The 13,978-nt window shown below is 37.1% G+C and overlaps 2 protein-coding genes and 1 long non-coding RNA gene across 3 annotated transcripts; 2 read left to right on the top strand and 1 right to left on the bottom strand.

The window, feature by feature from the left end:
- Positions 1–3,683: 3,683 nt before the first annotated feature.
- Positions 3,684–3,932, bottom strand: LOC140037355 (uncharacterized). The gene is made up of 2 exons (XR_011841284.1): positions 3,852–3,932; positions 3,684–3,777 (listed from the first exon to the last, which is right to left on the bottom strand). It is a non-coding gene; the product is annotated as an uncharacterized lncRNA (long non-coding RNA).
- A 4,218-nt stretch (positions 3,933–8,150) lies between these two features.
- On the top strand, positions 8,151–12,106 carry LOC113729360 (uncharacterized). The gene is made up of 5 exons (XM_027253665.2): positions 8,151–10,429; positions 10,519–10,821; positions 10,917–11,004; positions 11,093–11,857; positions 11,970–12,106. The coding sequence occupies exons 1-4, from the start codon at positions 8,178–8,180 to the stop codon at positions 11,855–11,857; spliced, it is 3,408 nt and encodes a 1,135-aa protein (XP_027109466.2). The 5' UTR covers positions 8,151–8,177; the 3' UTR covers positions 11,970–12,106.
- A 503-nt stretch (positions 12,107–12,609) lies between these two features.
- LOC113729359 (uncharacterized) lies at positions 12,610–13,940 on the top strand. Its single transcript, XM_072080758.1, has 5 exons — positions 12,610–12,621; positions 12,703–12,890; positions 12,991–13,083; positions 13,168–13,272; positions 13,358–13,940. The coding sequence occupies exons 4-5, from the start codon at positions 13,204–13,206 to the stop codon at positions 13,667–13,669; spliced, it is 381 nt and encodes a 126-aa protein (XP_071936859.1). The 5' UTR covers positions 12,610–12,621; positions 12,703–12,890; positions 12,991–13,083; positions 13,168–13,203; the 3' UTR covers positions 13,670–13,940.
- The last annotated feature ends 38 nt before the right edge of the window (positions 13,941–13,978 follow it).

Below are 13,978 nucleotides of genomic sequence, written 5' to 3'. Positions count from 1 at the left end.
TATCCAAGAGAATTCACAAACTAAATCAATTAAAGAGCATTGTCCAAAATGAGGAACGAAAGTTATAGAAAGTGGACCAACTATAGCCAAATGCAAAATCTAAGATCATTTGACGAGTAAATTTTAAGAGCTTTTGTTAAAGCAAAAGCTTGGGGAGGGGGGCGAAGCGGAAGTCAATGGGGCTTTCTCCCAAAATTATAGGGCAGCGAGAGAAGGACTTCAAAAGTATTTCTCAAAATTTATAGGGGATCAAAGTTCAAAACTACAACCCCTGCCACCCCCTCTCTTGCAATTTCTAATTTACCCTAACTCCACTCTGTATCCTCAATGTTTTTATCAATTCACTTTTTACCTTTCTATTTTTTTGGTGCAACTTCACACGCAATAGTATTATTATACTCTTACTTTGCAAATTATATTTGCGCACGTACGTCTTCATGACCTAACTCAATTTGGTGGCAATATTAATTTGGTAGTTGTCTAGTTTTTAGTTTGACTCTCAAATTCTCCTTTTAAATCTTTTCTCCTTGTAAGGTATAGAGTTTTCCTTGAGCCAAAATACTGATAATAAAAATAAAATCAAATAACACAAAATTGAATGCTAACTAATTCACAATCTAAAGTTACTGACGCATCCCAATCTTTCACACTATTAAGAGAGGTACGAAAACTTAGGATTACGCACATCCCAATTGCTCTCCTTTATCATTAAAAAATGGGGTGAGTCGATCTTACTAGGAAAAAAAAAAAAAAGTAAAGCTACTCTCCTTTGTCAATGAAGAAAAATATTGTACACCCACGTATTAATTTCACCTATTTCTATCAAGAGTGCCAAGAAATGAGGTAACATGGGACGTTTTGCCAACTCAAGGATGCAAATTAAGTCTTTAACGCGCAAAATGAGAATGGATGTTCATTACTTAGAATAAAGTAGTTCTTGATTAGATTGTTCAATCAAAGGAGACAAGAATATGAAGCATGCAAAGTCTGAGATAGTGATAGCATTCACCCATTGGGGGCCGAATGGGGCTGGGAAAGAAGGGGACGGGCAGGGCATGGTATCCTTGCTTAAGAAAACATGAGTGACGGAGATTGAACTTCTAGAACAAAGATATTTGAACTAATTTAACCCAAAAAAAAGAAGAAGATATTGTACAATGTCCATCTATTCTTTATCACATTCATGTCGATAATATATATATGCTAGCTTATTGAAAAGTCCGATTCCAAGTCCAAGTCTGCACAACGATTACACTTCATGTATTCAATAATTGGAGTCCCAAGTCTTCTTTGAAAGTGAAATTGCGGACATTATCTCAGCCACAATGTAGCAGATAATGGAAATTAGCTTGATTTCTACGGCAACTTCCTGGGACAACTCAGAGTGACTTGATTGCGAGGCAATGTGTCGATATGGAACAAAAGGCCAAGACTTGAGAGAAAGTTCTAATTCCACAAACTTAGACCAAAAAAAAAAAAAAAAACACACACACACACACACAACAAAAAGTACTATCTGTGTCGATAAAACTCAATTTCTGTAGCTCAAAGAAAGACCTCAAATTCTATCGAATACCTGTCGACATGTTTATTACGTTGAGCAAAATGTAGTTCTTATATGAATATATGAATTTTGTACTCTTGTTCGCAGTTTATGACTCTTGTCTTTGTTGGATTATATTACTATGTGAATGCGGTTGAGTGTTCAAAGGAACCACACAATTAGTTATTAACTAACAAATAGCTGAATAAGAGCTTTGAAGAAATCAATGGTTAACGTATTCATGGCAACCGTTACACAGCGGATCAGCAATGACGCCCCACCTTATCAACCTGTCTTTAGTATCCAATCGATATTTCTACACATAACTCAGATGATAAAGGCAGCTTATAACAATTTCAAGGCTGGCTTAACCAAAAAAAAAAAGACACAATCTTATTCCTTTCTTCTTCCCATTGGCAGTTTAATTCCATTGAACTTCACTAAAAATTGAAGAGGACTTGGCCTGTAAAATACTTCCAAACTGCCTCACAATATTATGGCTATATTTCTGCAGCAGAGGGAACCATTAACTTTCGAACCATATAAAGGTTTGTGCCTCACAATCTATTGCCAGACCAGAGTTTTTTCCCTCAAGTTTTAGAAGTTTGATGGCAAGTTGTATCCACACAGAGAAACTCAGAGTATACCCTTTCGTGTTAATTAAATTTTTTATGATACGAGGAACACATTGCAGAACCATCTTTAATCAACCAATCATTTTTTGAGGGTGTTTCTTTTTTTCACTAATTCTGACGAAGGTTTCAAAAACCTCACTCATTGAAAATCTTTTAAAAATTATCTAATCCTTTTAACTCGAATATGTTGAGGATCTAATCCTTTTATCCCAATTGGAATGCCATATGGAATTGAAATTAATATGTTACTGAATGCAGTGGTAAGTAATATAGTGAAACTGTTTTGGCATCCATATACACAATCATGACTCTTTTCTTTTCTTTTCTTTATGCCCTTGTGACTGCTATCCATCTTAGTTCTACACAATCATGACTCTTTTCTTTATGCCCATCTTGAGTAAATTCAAAAACTTTTTTGATGTTGTAGTATATTTAGCCTAGCCCTACACATTGATGTCAATTTCACAAGTTGGTTGAGATTGTAAGAAGACAAACTCAACTAGTTAAGGCCCAACCTTCCTAGCTACAATTTTTTTTTTTTTTTTGTGGGTAGCGACATAAGTTTAATCATATTATAGTAGGATTATTCATTTGATGCATAATATTCAAAACAACTTATTATAATGGCCTTTGTTTTCGCATTTTCTAACTCGCAACTGAAGTGGTCTGGAGGGATCTCTTTTTTTTTTTTTCGAAACGATAATTGATTGTATTTCTTGTCAAAAGATGTACAAGTGCAAGCAAAAACTCGATTTAACTTTACAAGCGGCATTTTTACCACTAAAGAAACCAAAGTTCCTCATCTAAGGTGATGCCCAAGGCATAGGTGCTAAGCTTGGAGTTTAGTTGATTCTTATCATTTTTCCTCGTCTGGCGGGATCTCATGCGAGGCCATAACAAAGACATACTTTCTGTAAATCATATTATATACTTAGTTCCACTATACATTTAGTTAATGCAAAACAATTTTTTTTTTAAGTACTGCTTGTTTTCAAATACAGGTTCAAAAAGGCAAAAATGTTCAAATTGGCCTTACCTGACCATAGCTTAGAGTATAAAAGTGTATCATAGATTTAACTTCGGCCTTGACAGTGACAAAGAATATACTAGGCCAAACTGTGAGCTTCTATAATTGAAAGGATTCGAGCTTTCCAGAGTCCTATTAGAAAAGGTTAAATGATTTCTTGCTTTGGTTGGTGTGATTAATGAACCCCTAACAGATTACGCATTTCATAAATAACGATTATGTGATAATGGTTGCAACCCAAAGCGGAATGAATTAACAAACGGGACGCTAACTAGTTATTCAACAGGCGAAATTTGGGAAGGATACTATTTGAAGGACAGAATTGAGAAAAGAACTAAAGATTGTCATGAAACAGAACTATGCAAATGCAGTTTTCCTCTGGATGCCTTTCAAATGACAGCTAAGAAAATGAACTTAAAATTGGGCACATACAAATAGATTGACAGAACAAGATTTTTAGAGACTAGAAAAAAAAAACTTTGGCATCTTAATAATATATTATTGATATATCAGCATACTTAAGGTGGATAATATAACTTATTTTGCTTCATGTTTCAAATCTTGGCATCATCCTGCAACAAAAGACAATGGAAAGATTATTTGAGTGGAGCAAACTTGATCAGTTGGATCAAGTAAAAGAACGTACTTTCATGCCGAGATATTCGGAAAAGACTCAAGTTGACGTTTTATCTTTTGAAGTGCCGCCACAACATCCTTCATATTTGTCCGATCTCGCGGGCAATCAGCACAGCAACTCAAAGCCAATTTGAAGATCACTGAAATACACTCCAATTTCTCATTGAAATGCTCATCTTGTCGCCCAGTAAGTTTGCATCTATAACCTGAGTTGTTGCATTGGGCAGAGATTCTTCAATCCAACTCTTCAGGCTCAAATCATCTTTGAACATTTCATCACTAGGCTTCATTCTTGAAAAGGTTTCCATCAAAACTATACCAAAACTATACACATCAACTCTCGTTGACACCTGCCCTTCAAGTCCATACTCTGTGATATGAAAGGCAATACACACTACAAGAAATATATTTTTCAGTGACAAAAATTTATGTGACAACAAAAATCTTGTCACAGATAACCTAATTCAATGACGACATTAGGTGTCATCACAGATGAGTACAGCACAAGCATAATCAGTGACAACATTGGAAGTTGTCATTCTCAACTCGTCACGAAATAGTTGGCGCGCATCTCATTTGATGCCGCGGGAAATGAATTTATGACAACTCAAGTAAAGTCATCACAAACGCTCTCTCTACAGTGACAACATAACTTGTTGTCATTGAAAGTCTACCCGATTCCAATTTTGTGACAACTTTTTGCATCACTGTATACTACAGTATTTTCATCAACTTTCACTAATTCTACTATGACACCCTAATTTTATTTTTTAGCCCCCAATTCTTTTATATTAGCAAAAGCACCGAAGATATGACACCCTAATTTTATAATTTAGCCCCTATTCATTACGTATTAGCAAAATGCAAATGATATAATAACAAACTATTTTTAGATATTTGTAATTTTTGCTAAGTTGACATAATAGACATGTCTGAGCATAAAAAAATTTTCACGAATTGTTTATTATTCCTTATAACAACCCCCAAAAATCAATAACTGAAATAATTTGAAAAAGTGTAATTGAATATAATTTGTAGTCTAATGTTAGCACTGTGAAAAATTAGTATAACGTGTAATACATCATAAGTAATAATTATTTTCATATGGAATGGGTATATACGAAATTAAAATTATTCAGTAAAATATCTGTCGTGCAATAAGATTGAGAGTTGTAACACATTTAACAGAATATTTGATTACATGTTTCTTTTAATTTATTATAAAAACTAAGTAATAGACAAAGAGTAGGATAAGCATGAGTAAGAAGTGCTATACTGTATATAAGCAATTCTATAGTATTTTCATCAAATTTCACTAATTCTACTATGGCACCCTAATTTTATTATTTAGCCCCCAATTCTTTTATATGAGCAAAAGCACCGAAGATATGACACCCTAATTTTATAATTTAGCCTCTATTCATTACGTATTAGCAAAATGCAAATGATATAATAACAAACTATTTTTAGATATTTGTAATTTTTGCTAAGTTGACATAATAGACATGTCTGAGCATAAAAATGTTTTCACGAATTGTTTATTATTCCTTATAACAACACCCAAAAATCAATAACTGAAATAATTTGAAAAAGTGTAATTGAATATAATTTGTAGTCTAATGTTAGCACTGTGAAAGATTAGTATAACGTGTAATACATCATAAGTAATAATTATTTTCATATGGAATGGGTATATACGAAATTAAAATTATTCAGTAAAATATCTGTCGTGCAATAAGATTGAGAGTTGTAACACATTTAACAGAATATTTGATTACATGTTTCTTTTAATTTATTATAAAAACTAAGTAATAGACAAAGAGTAGGATAAGCATGAGTAAGAAGTGCTATACTGTATATAAGCGATTCTATGCATGTTAAATTTTTGAAACATGTTTTATTGTGTAAGTTTTATTGTAATGTAATTTCTTAAATAATTTGTATATTGAGTTGTCCAAACCCAAAAAGATGTATATAGACACAAACAAGCACACATATATATACATGCACAAAAAAGAAACCAATATCAAATAATTTATTTGATATTTATAGATGAGATTAAGGAAAAAAAAAAAGAGATTAAGTATGAAAAAAGAAACCTGAAAAAAAAAAATTTGGCTAAAAAAAAAAGAAAAAAGATGTATGAAGCTAAAGGCGTGAATCCTGGAATCTCAAAGACGTGCTTAGATGCCAAAAAAAAAAAGAGAGCCAGTCTGAAATCTGAAAGAGGCACCAGGCGGGTGGCTGAAATCTCTACAAAACAACGTCGTTTTGGTTGTTCACACACAAAACAAAAGTCTCGCCGCTTCTCTCTTCCAACACTTAGACAAATTTCATTCTCAGTCTTTCCTTCCTATGGTGAACTAACCCTTCCTTCCCGTAGATTCGAAATGCCGCTCGCCACCGTTAGCCGCTGAAGTCCGCCGCAATCCACCACCATCAGCCGCTGAAGTCCGAGCTATCCAGCACCATAATTTATTCTTCAGCATTTCCTTCACCACTGACGATTGCCCTTTCTCCCCTCTATTGACCCGCAACCGCGTCGAGCTCTTTAGCACCAGCTCAGGTGAAGGAAAATAGAGGAGGGCTTTGGCAGTAGAACAAAACAGAGGGAAAGAACAAAACAAGAAAAAAAGAACAAAATAGAGGAGAAAAAAAGGGCGGCGCACAAGTGAGCAAGAAAAGCTGAGGGGGAAGCCTGAGAAAGGGCGGCTAGGTTTTAGAGGAGAAAAAGAGAAACAGAAGAGCAGAGAAGCAGCTAGGGTTCTTGGAAGGGAGGCCTTGAGCGTGAAAAGAAAAAAAACAGAGTGAAGGAAGAGTGGCAGCTGACGGGAAGATCAGGAGAGAAAGACGCGGCAACGGACAGAGGAGGAAGAACCAGGTCACCACCAGTCCGCGTCCGCTCTGCTGCTGTCTGCCATCGCCAACACCGCGCACAACCTCCTGGGCTGCTGCCGTTCTCTGTAACACTAGATGAAGGCTCTCGGACGAAGTCAGACCTAGTCATCTTCCAATTCCAACTCACCGTCTTCGGCTTCGTCATAATCGCCGTCGCCACCGCTCAAGTAAGAGCACTATAAGTCGCCCCTTTTTCTTTGAATTTCAGTTCCTTCCCAAGTCCTCTAAGCATGTCTGCCATGGCTTCGTTTATTGCAATTGCCCCGTTGATTGTTCAAATTTTAGCATGCGCATGTTATATCATGATTGAATTTGAAATCCCTTGTACTTCTGATGATTTTGGGGCCAACCGTGGCTTCATTTGAGCAAAGAATTGCTGGAATTTTTCATGTTCGTTTACTGTTTGTTGAAATGCCCAAGTGGTCTAACAGCAGGCCGTAACAGGGCATTCGTTCAATGCTCATTGCTGCATTTTATCTTTCCCTATCCCTGTCTCAAGTTTTGGTTGATGAACTTGTAAATCTGATTAGCATATCAGGACTGCCTCTGAATTTCATAGCTTTCTTTCTAATAACTACACATTGTGAGATTTTTTTTTCCCCCGAAGGGTATGACATGCTCTGCCCTACAAAATGGGAGAAAGTATCAACTTTAAGGCCACTTTTGAAGCGAACATATATATAGTTGTAATAATTTCAAGCCGGTTGCTTGCAGTTTAACATGATCACGGTATAGATTTTTGGCAACCCAAACGCCAGATTTCAAGTCGAACCACTCCACAGGCGGTTTGGGCCGGCCACAAAAGGATTATTTTAAAGTTGGGCAGTCGTAGTGAAGGGTGCATACACTTTTCAGCCAACTCATTAGTTCTGCAGCTCAATCAGTCAACCTCCAAAGACTGGCTAACTTCATTTTAAACTGTAGATAGGGTAGGTCAGTTTAAGGGTAAAAAAAAAAAAAAAACTGAATTTAGATACTTATAATACTACTGTACTCTAACATGGCCAGATTGCTGAGTTCATTACCAATTACTTCACAGTCACTACTGAGTTCGAACAGGTGCCAAAACTAGAATGTCGTCCCAGGGCATTCGTTCAATGCTCATTGCTGCATTTTATCTTTCCCTATCCCTGTCTCAAGTTTACGCATTTGAGTCTGGTTGATGAACTTGTAAATCTGATTAGCATATCAGGACTGCCTCTGAGTTTCGTGATGTTTCTGCTTCTTGGTTTTGTCTCATTGCCTGGTTTGATATTCAATCTGATAGGGAATCCGCAATTGAAAATGAAAATTGCAGCTAGTGTTGTCGAAACCTTCAGTTTGCCGAAATCTTCTTCCATTTCTTTTGCATGAAAGTCTCATAAAAAACTTGTATTCTCTTTAGTTTGATATTACAAAAGTATTTTGTACTAAAGGCTGATGTGTCTATATCTAGGACATGGATAAAACTTGGATGAAGATTAGCAATAGGAAGGACAAGGCTTATGAACTCGGAGTCAAAAATTTCCTCAAGTTTGCATATTCTCAAAAAGTTGAAAATCAGAAAATCCCATGCCCATGTACACAATGCAATAATTTTTGTAACCAAACTAAAACAGTTGTGGAGGATCACTTATTGACTCAAGGCATTCGTAAAAGCTACACAAGATGGATACACCATGGGGAACAATTTCGACACCAAAATTGTGGGGATAGTACTAAACATGGGGATGGAGAGGAGGATAGTGATACTGAAGATTTAAATGACATGTTGCACGACATTGGGACAGCACAATGGGGGGACAATTGGGCTGGTAGGGAAGAATCAACGGATGATAGTCTAAATGCGAATCATAGTGACACAAATAACTTTCTTAAATTGTTAGAAGATGCAAAAAAGGAGCTGTATCCAGGGAATCATTTTTACTCAAAGTTATCCTTTGTAGTCACTTTGCTCCATTTGAAAACAATGAGCGGGTGGACCATAAAGTCCTTCAATGCATTGCTGGAAATTTTTAGCCATGCACTACCTCCTGAAGCCACAGTTCCCAAGTCTTTTGCTGATGCTAAGAAGCTCATTCGAGACTTAGGTTTTAAATCTGAAAAAATCCATGCTTGTGTCAATGATTGTGTTCTCTTCCGCAAGGAAAATGAAAATTTTGACACTTGTCCAAATCTAAATTGTAAAGAACCTCGCTACAAGATGGCAGGTTCAAGAGTTCCACGCAAAGTTTTGCGTTACTTTCCTTTGAAGCCTAGGCTGCAACGATTATATACCCACAAAGAAATAGCTTCAGATATGAGATGGCATAAAGAAAAGTGTGTGCATGATGATAACATCATGCGGCATCCAGCAGACAGTGAAGCATGGAAACACTTTGATAGGTTGCATCCGGACTTCGCCGTTGATCCTAGAAATGTGAGGTTAGGTCTTGCAACTGATGGTTTCAATCCTTTTGGGACCATGAGTAGTGCTTATAGCATCTGGCCTATTTATCTAGTGCCATACAATCTGCCCCCTTGGAAGTGTATGAGAGATCCTTTCTTTTTCCTATCAATGCTAATTCCTGGGCCTAAATCCCCGGGAAATGAGATTGATGTTTACATGGAGCCTCTAATAGATGAACTGAATGAAATGTGGCTTGGTGTTGAAACATATGATGCATATAGTGGCAAGAAATTTGACCTCCGGGCAGCTTTACTATGGACTATAAATGATTTTCCAGCTTATGCAATGCTGTCCGGATGGAGTACGAAAGGGTATCAAGCATGTCCTATTTGCATGGTTGAGACAACTTGCGTACATTTACCACACCGAAAAAAGTTGTGTTACACAGGTCATCGCCGCTTCTTACCCATTGACCATTCTTGGCGGCGAGAAAAAAAACCTTTCGATGGCAATGTGGACTTTAGGAATCCTGTTGCACCTTTATCTGGAAATGAAATTTTGGATCAGGTACAAAATATGGAGGTAAATTTTGGGAAGACCAAGGCGCAATCCAATGCAAAGAAACGCAAGCGTTCTGAGAGTGGTTTGAACTGGACAAAGAAAAGTTGTTTCTTTGAGTTACCATATTGGGCAGACCTCCTTCTTAGGCATAATTTGGATTTAATGCATGTGTCAAAAAATGTCTCAGAGGCTGTCATTGCCACAATTATGGATATTGAAAACAAAACCAAAGACCACTGGTTGTGTCGTCAAGATTTGAAGGATTTGGGTTTGAAAAAAGAGCTACATTTGATTCCAAATGGCGACTCTTATATCATGCCACATGCCTGTTACAGCCTAACCAAGGAGGAGAAAAAAAAAGTATGTGAGTTCTTGAATTCTGTCAAATATCCAGATGGGTTTGCCTCAAACATTTGCCGATGTATAAAGAATGGCCAGTTTCAAATTTCTGGAATGAAAAGTCATGACTTCCACATTTTTATACAAAGGCTACTCCCACTTGCAATCCGTGGAAGTTTAACAAAAGAAGTTCGGCAAGTGCTATTCGAGTTAAGTGAATTCTTCAAAAAATTATGTGCTAGAACATTACATAGAGAGGTTCTGGAGGAGTTAGGCCAAAAAATTGCAGTCATCTTATGTAAATTAGAGAGGTTGTTCCCTCCAGCTTTCTTCGATATAATGATGCACTTGATGGTTCACTTGCCTGCTGAAGCTATCCTTGGCGGTCCAGCTCAATATCGTTGGATGTTCCCATTTGAGAGGTAGAGAGTTGAACATATAGCCTTGTAAGTTTTTTTTTTATTAAAGACCACTGCAATCTTCTAATTTCTTTTATTTTCCTTTGAGAAAGACATATGGCAGTGCTGAAAAGTTATGTTGGGAATAAGGCCCGGCCAGAGGGATGCATTGCTGAGCGGTACATAGATAAAGAATGCTTGACATTCTGCTCTATGTACCTAGACAATATTGATACGATATTCAACAAGCCTGAACGAAACAATGATAGGGGATATAATACTGGTGAATTGTCCATTTTTTCATGCCCTGGTCGTCCATTTGGAGGTCCCAAAAGGGGCAATTTCCTTGACTCAGAGCTGGAAAAAATTCATACATTTATATTGAACAATTGTGATGAGCTTGAGGACTATATAAAGTAAGCTTTTAATGTTAATTAAAGCTTGTACCTTTGTTCTATATTTTGATATGTTCAAAGGCAAATTTATACAAGGTGATTGTTTTTGTCTATAGTGCGCATAAAATGGAGTTGGAGGCAGAGAGTGCTGAAAATGTGGACCAAAGGCACGATAGAGAATTTGCAAAATGGGTTAAACAACGTGTATGTTTGTAGTGTCATTTGGACAGCCTACTTTTTTTTTATCTCTAATACAATAAATTACTGATTTAGGTGAAATTGTCCTTACTAGGTTATGTATGGCAGCGAGGCTTCCAATGGTGAGCTTAGAGCATTAGCATTTGGGCTAGACAACCGAGTTTGCATGTATACGGGTTGCATGGTTAATGGGTATAGGTTTCACACGGAAAATCGGGAAAGGCAAAGAAAGACTCAAAACAGTGGTATTGTAGTTAGAGGTGAGCATGGTAACAAAATGATCGATTTTTATGGTGTGATACAACAAATTATTGAAGTAAGATACTGGCTCGGGAAAAAAAAGGTTATAGTATTCAAGTGTGACTGGTGGAAGACCGATGATAGTGCTGGGATGCAAGTGGACAAAGAATGGGGTATCACAAGTGTCAATTCGTCTAGAAAATGGTATGAAGACCAACCATATGTCCTCCCTCAACATGTCCAACAAGTCTTTTATCTTGAAGACTTGAAACTAGGCAAAAACTGGTTTGTCGTCGAGAGGTTCAGTCCAAGGCACTTGTATGATGTTCCTGAAGATTTAGAAAAAGAACCAATGGTTGAGGAAATATATCAAGAAGAAGCAACTGGGGATTTCACTATTATAATAGACCTCGACAATCCACCATTACTTTCAAGAGAAGACAATGAGATACCGAAGGCTGTACCTTCATCCATTGTACATGCTGAGAAGTCAAAAAATAGCTCAAATGGCACCTTTGAAGACTTCATTAATGATGATGATGAAGTGAATGAACATGAGTCTAACAATGAGGAAGACGAAGAGGAGATTCTTAGTGATAATGACATCGATTCGGAATAGGTGAAATTGATGAGGACTACATGACACTAAATTTAATCTCTTTAACTCCGGCTAACTAGTTTTTATTCCTAAATTATACTATGCTGTAACACTAACTTCTTGTTACTTTTAGATGGCTGGACCAGGAAAGCGAGGCCAAATGCTGCAGAGAAAAGCTCAAGGTGCACAACAGCCTGCAATACCTAATTCAGTTGGAAGCAATCAACCAAGAAGTGCATCCAAGAGTGTATCCTCAGAGGATGCAATATATGTCACTCCAACTTCTTCACCTAGAGAAATTGCTAGTGAGAGTAGGATGATACACCCTCAGACATCTGAGTCTCGTGCATCCGGAGAAAATGAGACAAATCCAGTTTCGGATGAGCAAGAAAATGGTAAGTTAGACTTCATTTTCACGGCTGAAATTAAAAATCAAGTTTCTATTTCATGACTGACTTTGTTAATGTGGTCAAAGTAATGTATGGACTGATATTTGTTAATAGCTATGCTGCTGTCAGCAAGAAGAAGAGGACGTACACGAAATCTATCATTATCAAAAAAAAGGGAGGCTAATGAGACGCTCACCATTGAAATTGATGATTGTATTCGGCGGATTGTTGGGAAGGATTCTCAATACTTCATCACAGAAGGGGGTTGTGTTGTTAGGAAGGCTGCTAGGCTTAATGTTCCAAAGTGGTCCCATCTCAATCCCGGTGACCGAGAAGGCATATACAGCACGGTTACGGTATTTGTTGTCCTGCTAATACTCTAATTTCATCCAGAAAGTATGAGAGATTTTACTGCTTTAGATTTGCTTGGTTTTAAGTAGATTGCACTGTTATTGTAGGATGACTTTCGATTTCCAGAGCACATCACCTCAAAAACTGCTATTAATAGGCAGTTAAACACACAATATCGAAACCATCGATATCGGCTTCACAAGTATTTCCAGAGTTTTGAATCAAGGCAAGAAGCATTGAGGCAAGTTCCTGAAGGTGTGAGTGAAGAAGATTGGAAGTGGCTGGTCAGCTACTTTGAAAATGATGAATTTAAGGTTAGCTTGTCAAAATAACCTATCCTTTTATTAAATTTCAGATTTCACTTCACAAATTTGCTAATCTTTGTCAGTTAAAATTTTCACTAATTTGTGGCAGAAAATTAGTGAACGTAACAAGCAAAATCGTGCCAAAAATGACTGCTACACTACTGTTGGCACAAAATCGCTTGCAAGAGTTGTTGAGGAAAAGGTAATCTGAAACCCAGCCAACAGTTGTACATGTACATCCTTTTTGTCATATGACTGAAAATGAAAAAATTGAAAATTTGGACAGAAAAGGAAAGAAGATGTCGAGCTTTCAGAGATAGACATGTTTGAGTTAAGTCGAAAGTCAAAGAAGTCAGGGGGGCTGGTAAATGACAAAGCAAAAGAGACCTTGGTGAGCTGTTTCACTTGGATAATGGATTTTTAAATTATTGACATCCATTCCAGCTACATAATGATCATATTTTTTACTTGCCTAGGACAAAATGAGGGAATTGCAGGCTACAACTTCAATGACTAGCAAGGAAATATGCGAGCAAGAACTTGGTTACGTACCTGGACACATCCGCGGTCGTAGTGCAACCAAGAAGCAAGCTGCTGAGGTAGAACGCTGGAGGCATGAGATTGAGGACAGCCGAAAAAGAGCAGATGAAGCAGAAAAACGAGCTGCAGAAGTAACTCAACAATTCACTGCTCAGCAAGAGTTGATTAAGACCTTGCAACAGCAACAAACAGAAACAAGAAGCCTGTATGATGAGTTAGCTAACCAGCTGAAAGACTTGCGCAAATAAGCAACTTCTGTGTCAGGTATAAATAAATTGTTTGCTCTTCATAGTTATTACAATTGAGGCACTTGAATTCTGGTTCTACAAAATAGAGATTCATTTTTAATACAATTGGGTTGCTTGATGTCAATTTAGTTGCTTGATGGCACTTGAAATCTGGTTCCACCAAATCTGATTCCTGTTTAATGCAATTGAGTTGCTTGAGGCTGATTTAGGTGCTTGAAATCTTGTTCATGTTTAATTACAGCCATTGAGGTGCTGGATGTTGCAACCAAAACTTAGTGTTTTTAAAGCAAATGTGTTTGAACGTTGGGA

This window comes from Coffea arabica, chromosome 2e (assembly GCF_036785885.1).
Source record: "Coffea arabica cultivar ET-39 chromosome 2e, Coffea Arabica ET-39 HiFi, whole genome shotgun sequence".
Classification (NCBI taxonomy): domain Eukaryota; kingdom Viridiplantae; phylum Streptophyta; class Magnoliopsida; order Gentianales; family Rubiaceae; genus Coffea; species Coffea arabica.
The sequence above is the reverse complement of the archived record's forward strand: the minus strand, read 5'-3'. Positions and strand labels throughout refer to the sequence as shown.

What these genes read in the sequence shown, in the direction of transcription:
- LOC113729360 (XM_027253665.2), top strand. Translation starts at nt 8,178, where the DNA reads ATGGATAAAACTTGGATGAAGATTAGCAATAGGAAGGACAAGGCTTAT. An exon ending in TGGATGTTCCCATTTGAGAG is followed by an intron (nt 10,430 to 10,518) that starts GTAGAGAGTTGA and finishes CCTTTGAGAAAG; the next exon opens with ACATATGGCAGTGCTGAAAA. An exon ending in CAAAATGGGTTAAACAACGT is followed by an intron (nt 11,005 to 11,092) that starts GTATGTTTGTAG and finishes TGTCCTTACTAG; the next exon opens with GTTATGTATGGCAGCGAGGC.
- LOC113729359 (XM_072080758.1), top strand. Translation starts at nt 13,204, where the DNA reads ATGTTTGAGTTAAGTCGAAAGTCAAAGAAGTCAGGGGGGCTGGTAAAT. An exon ending in ACAAAGCAAAAGAGACCTTG is followed by an intron (nt 13,273 to 13,357) that starts GTGAGCTGTTTC and finishes TTACTTGCCTAG; the next exon opens with GACAAAATGAGGGAATTGCA.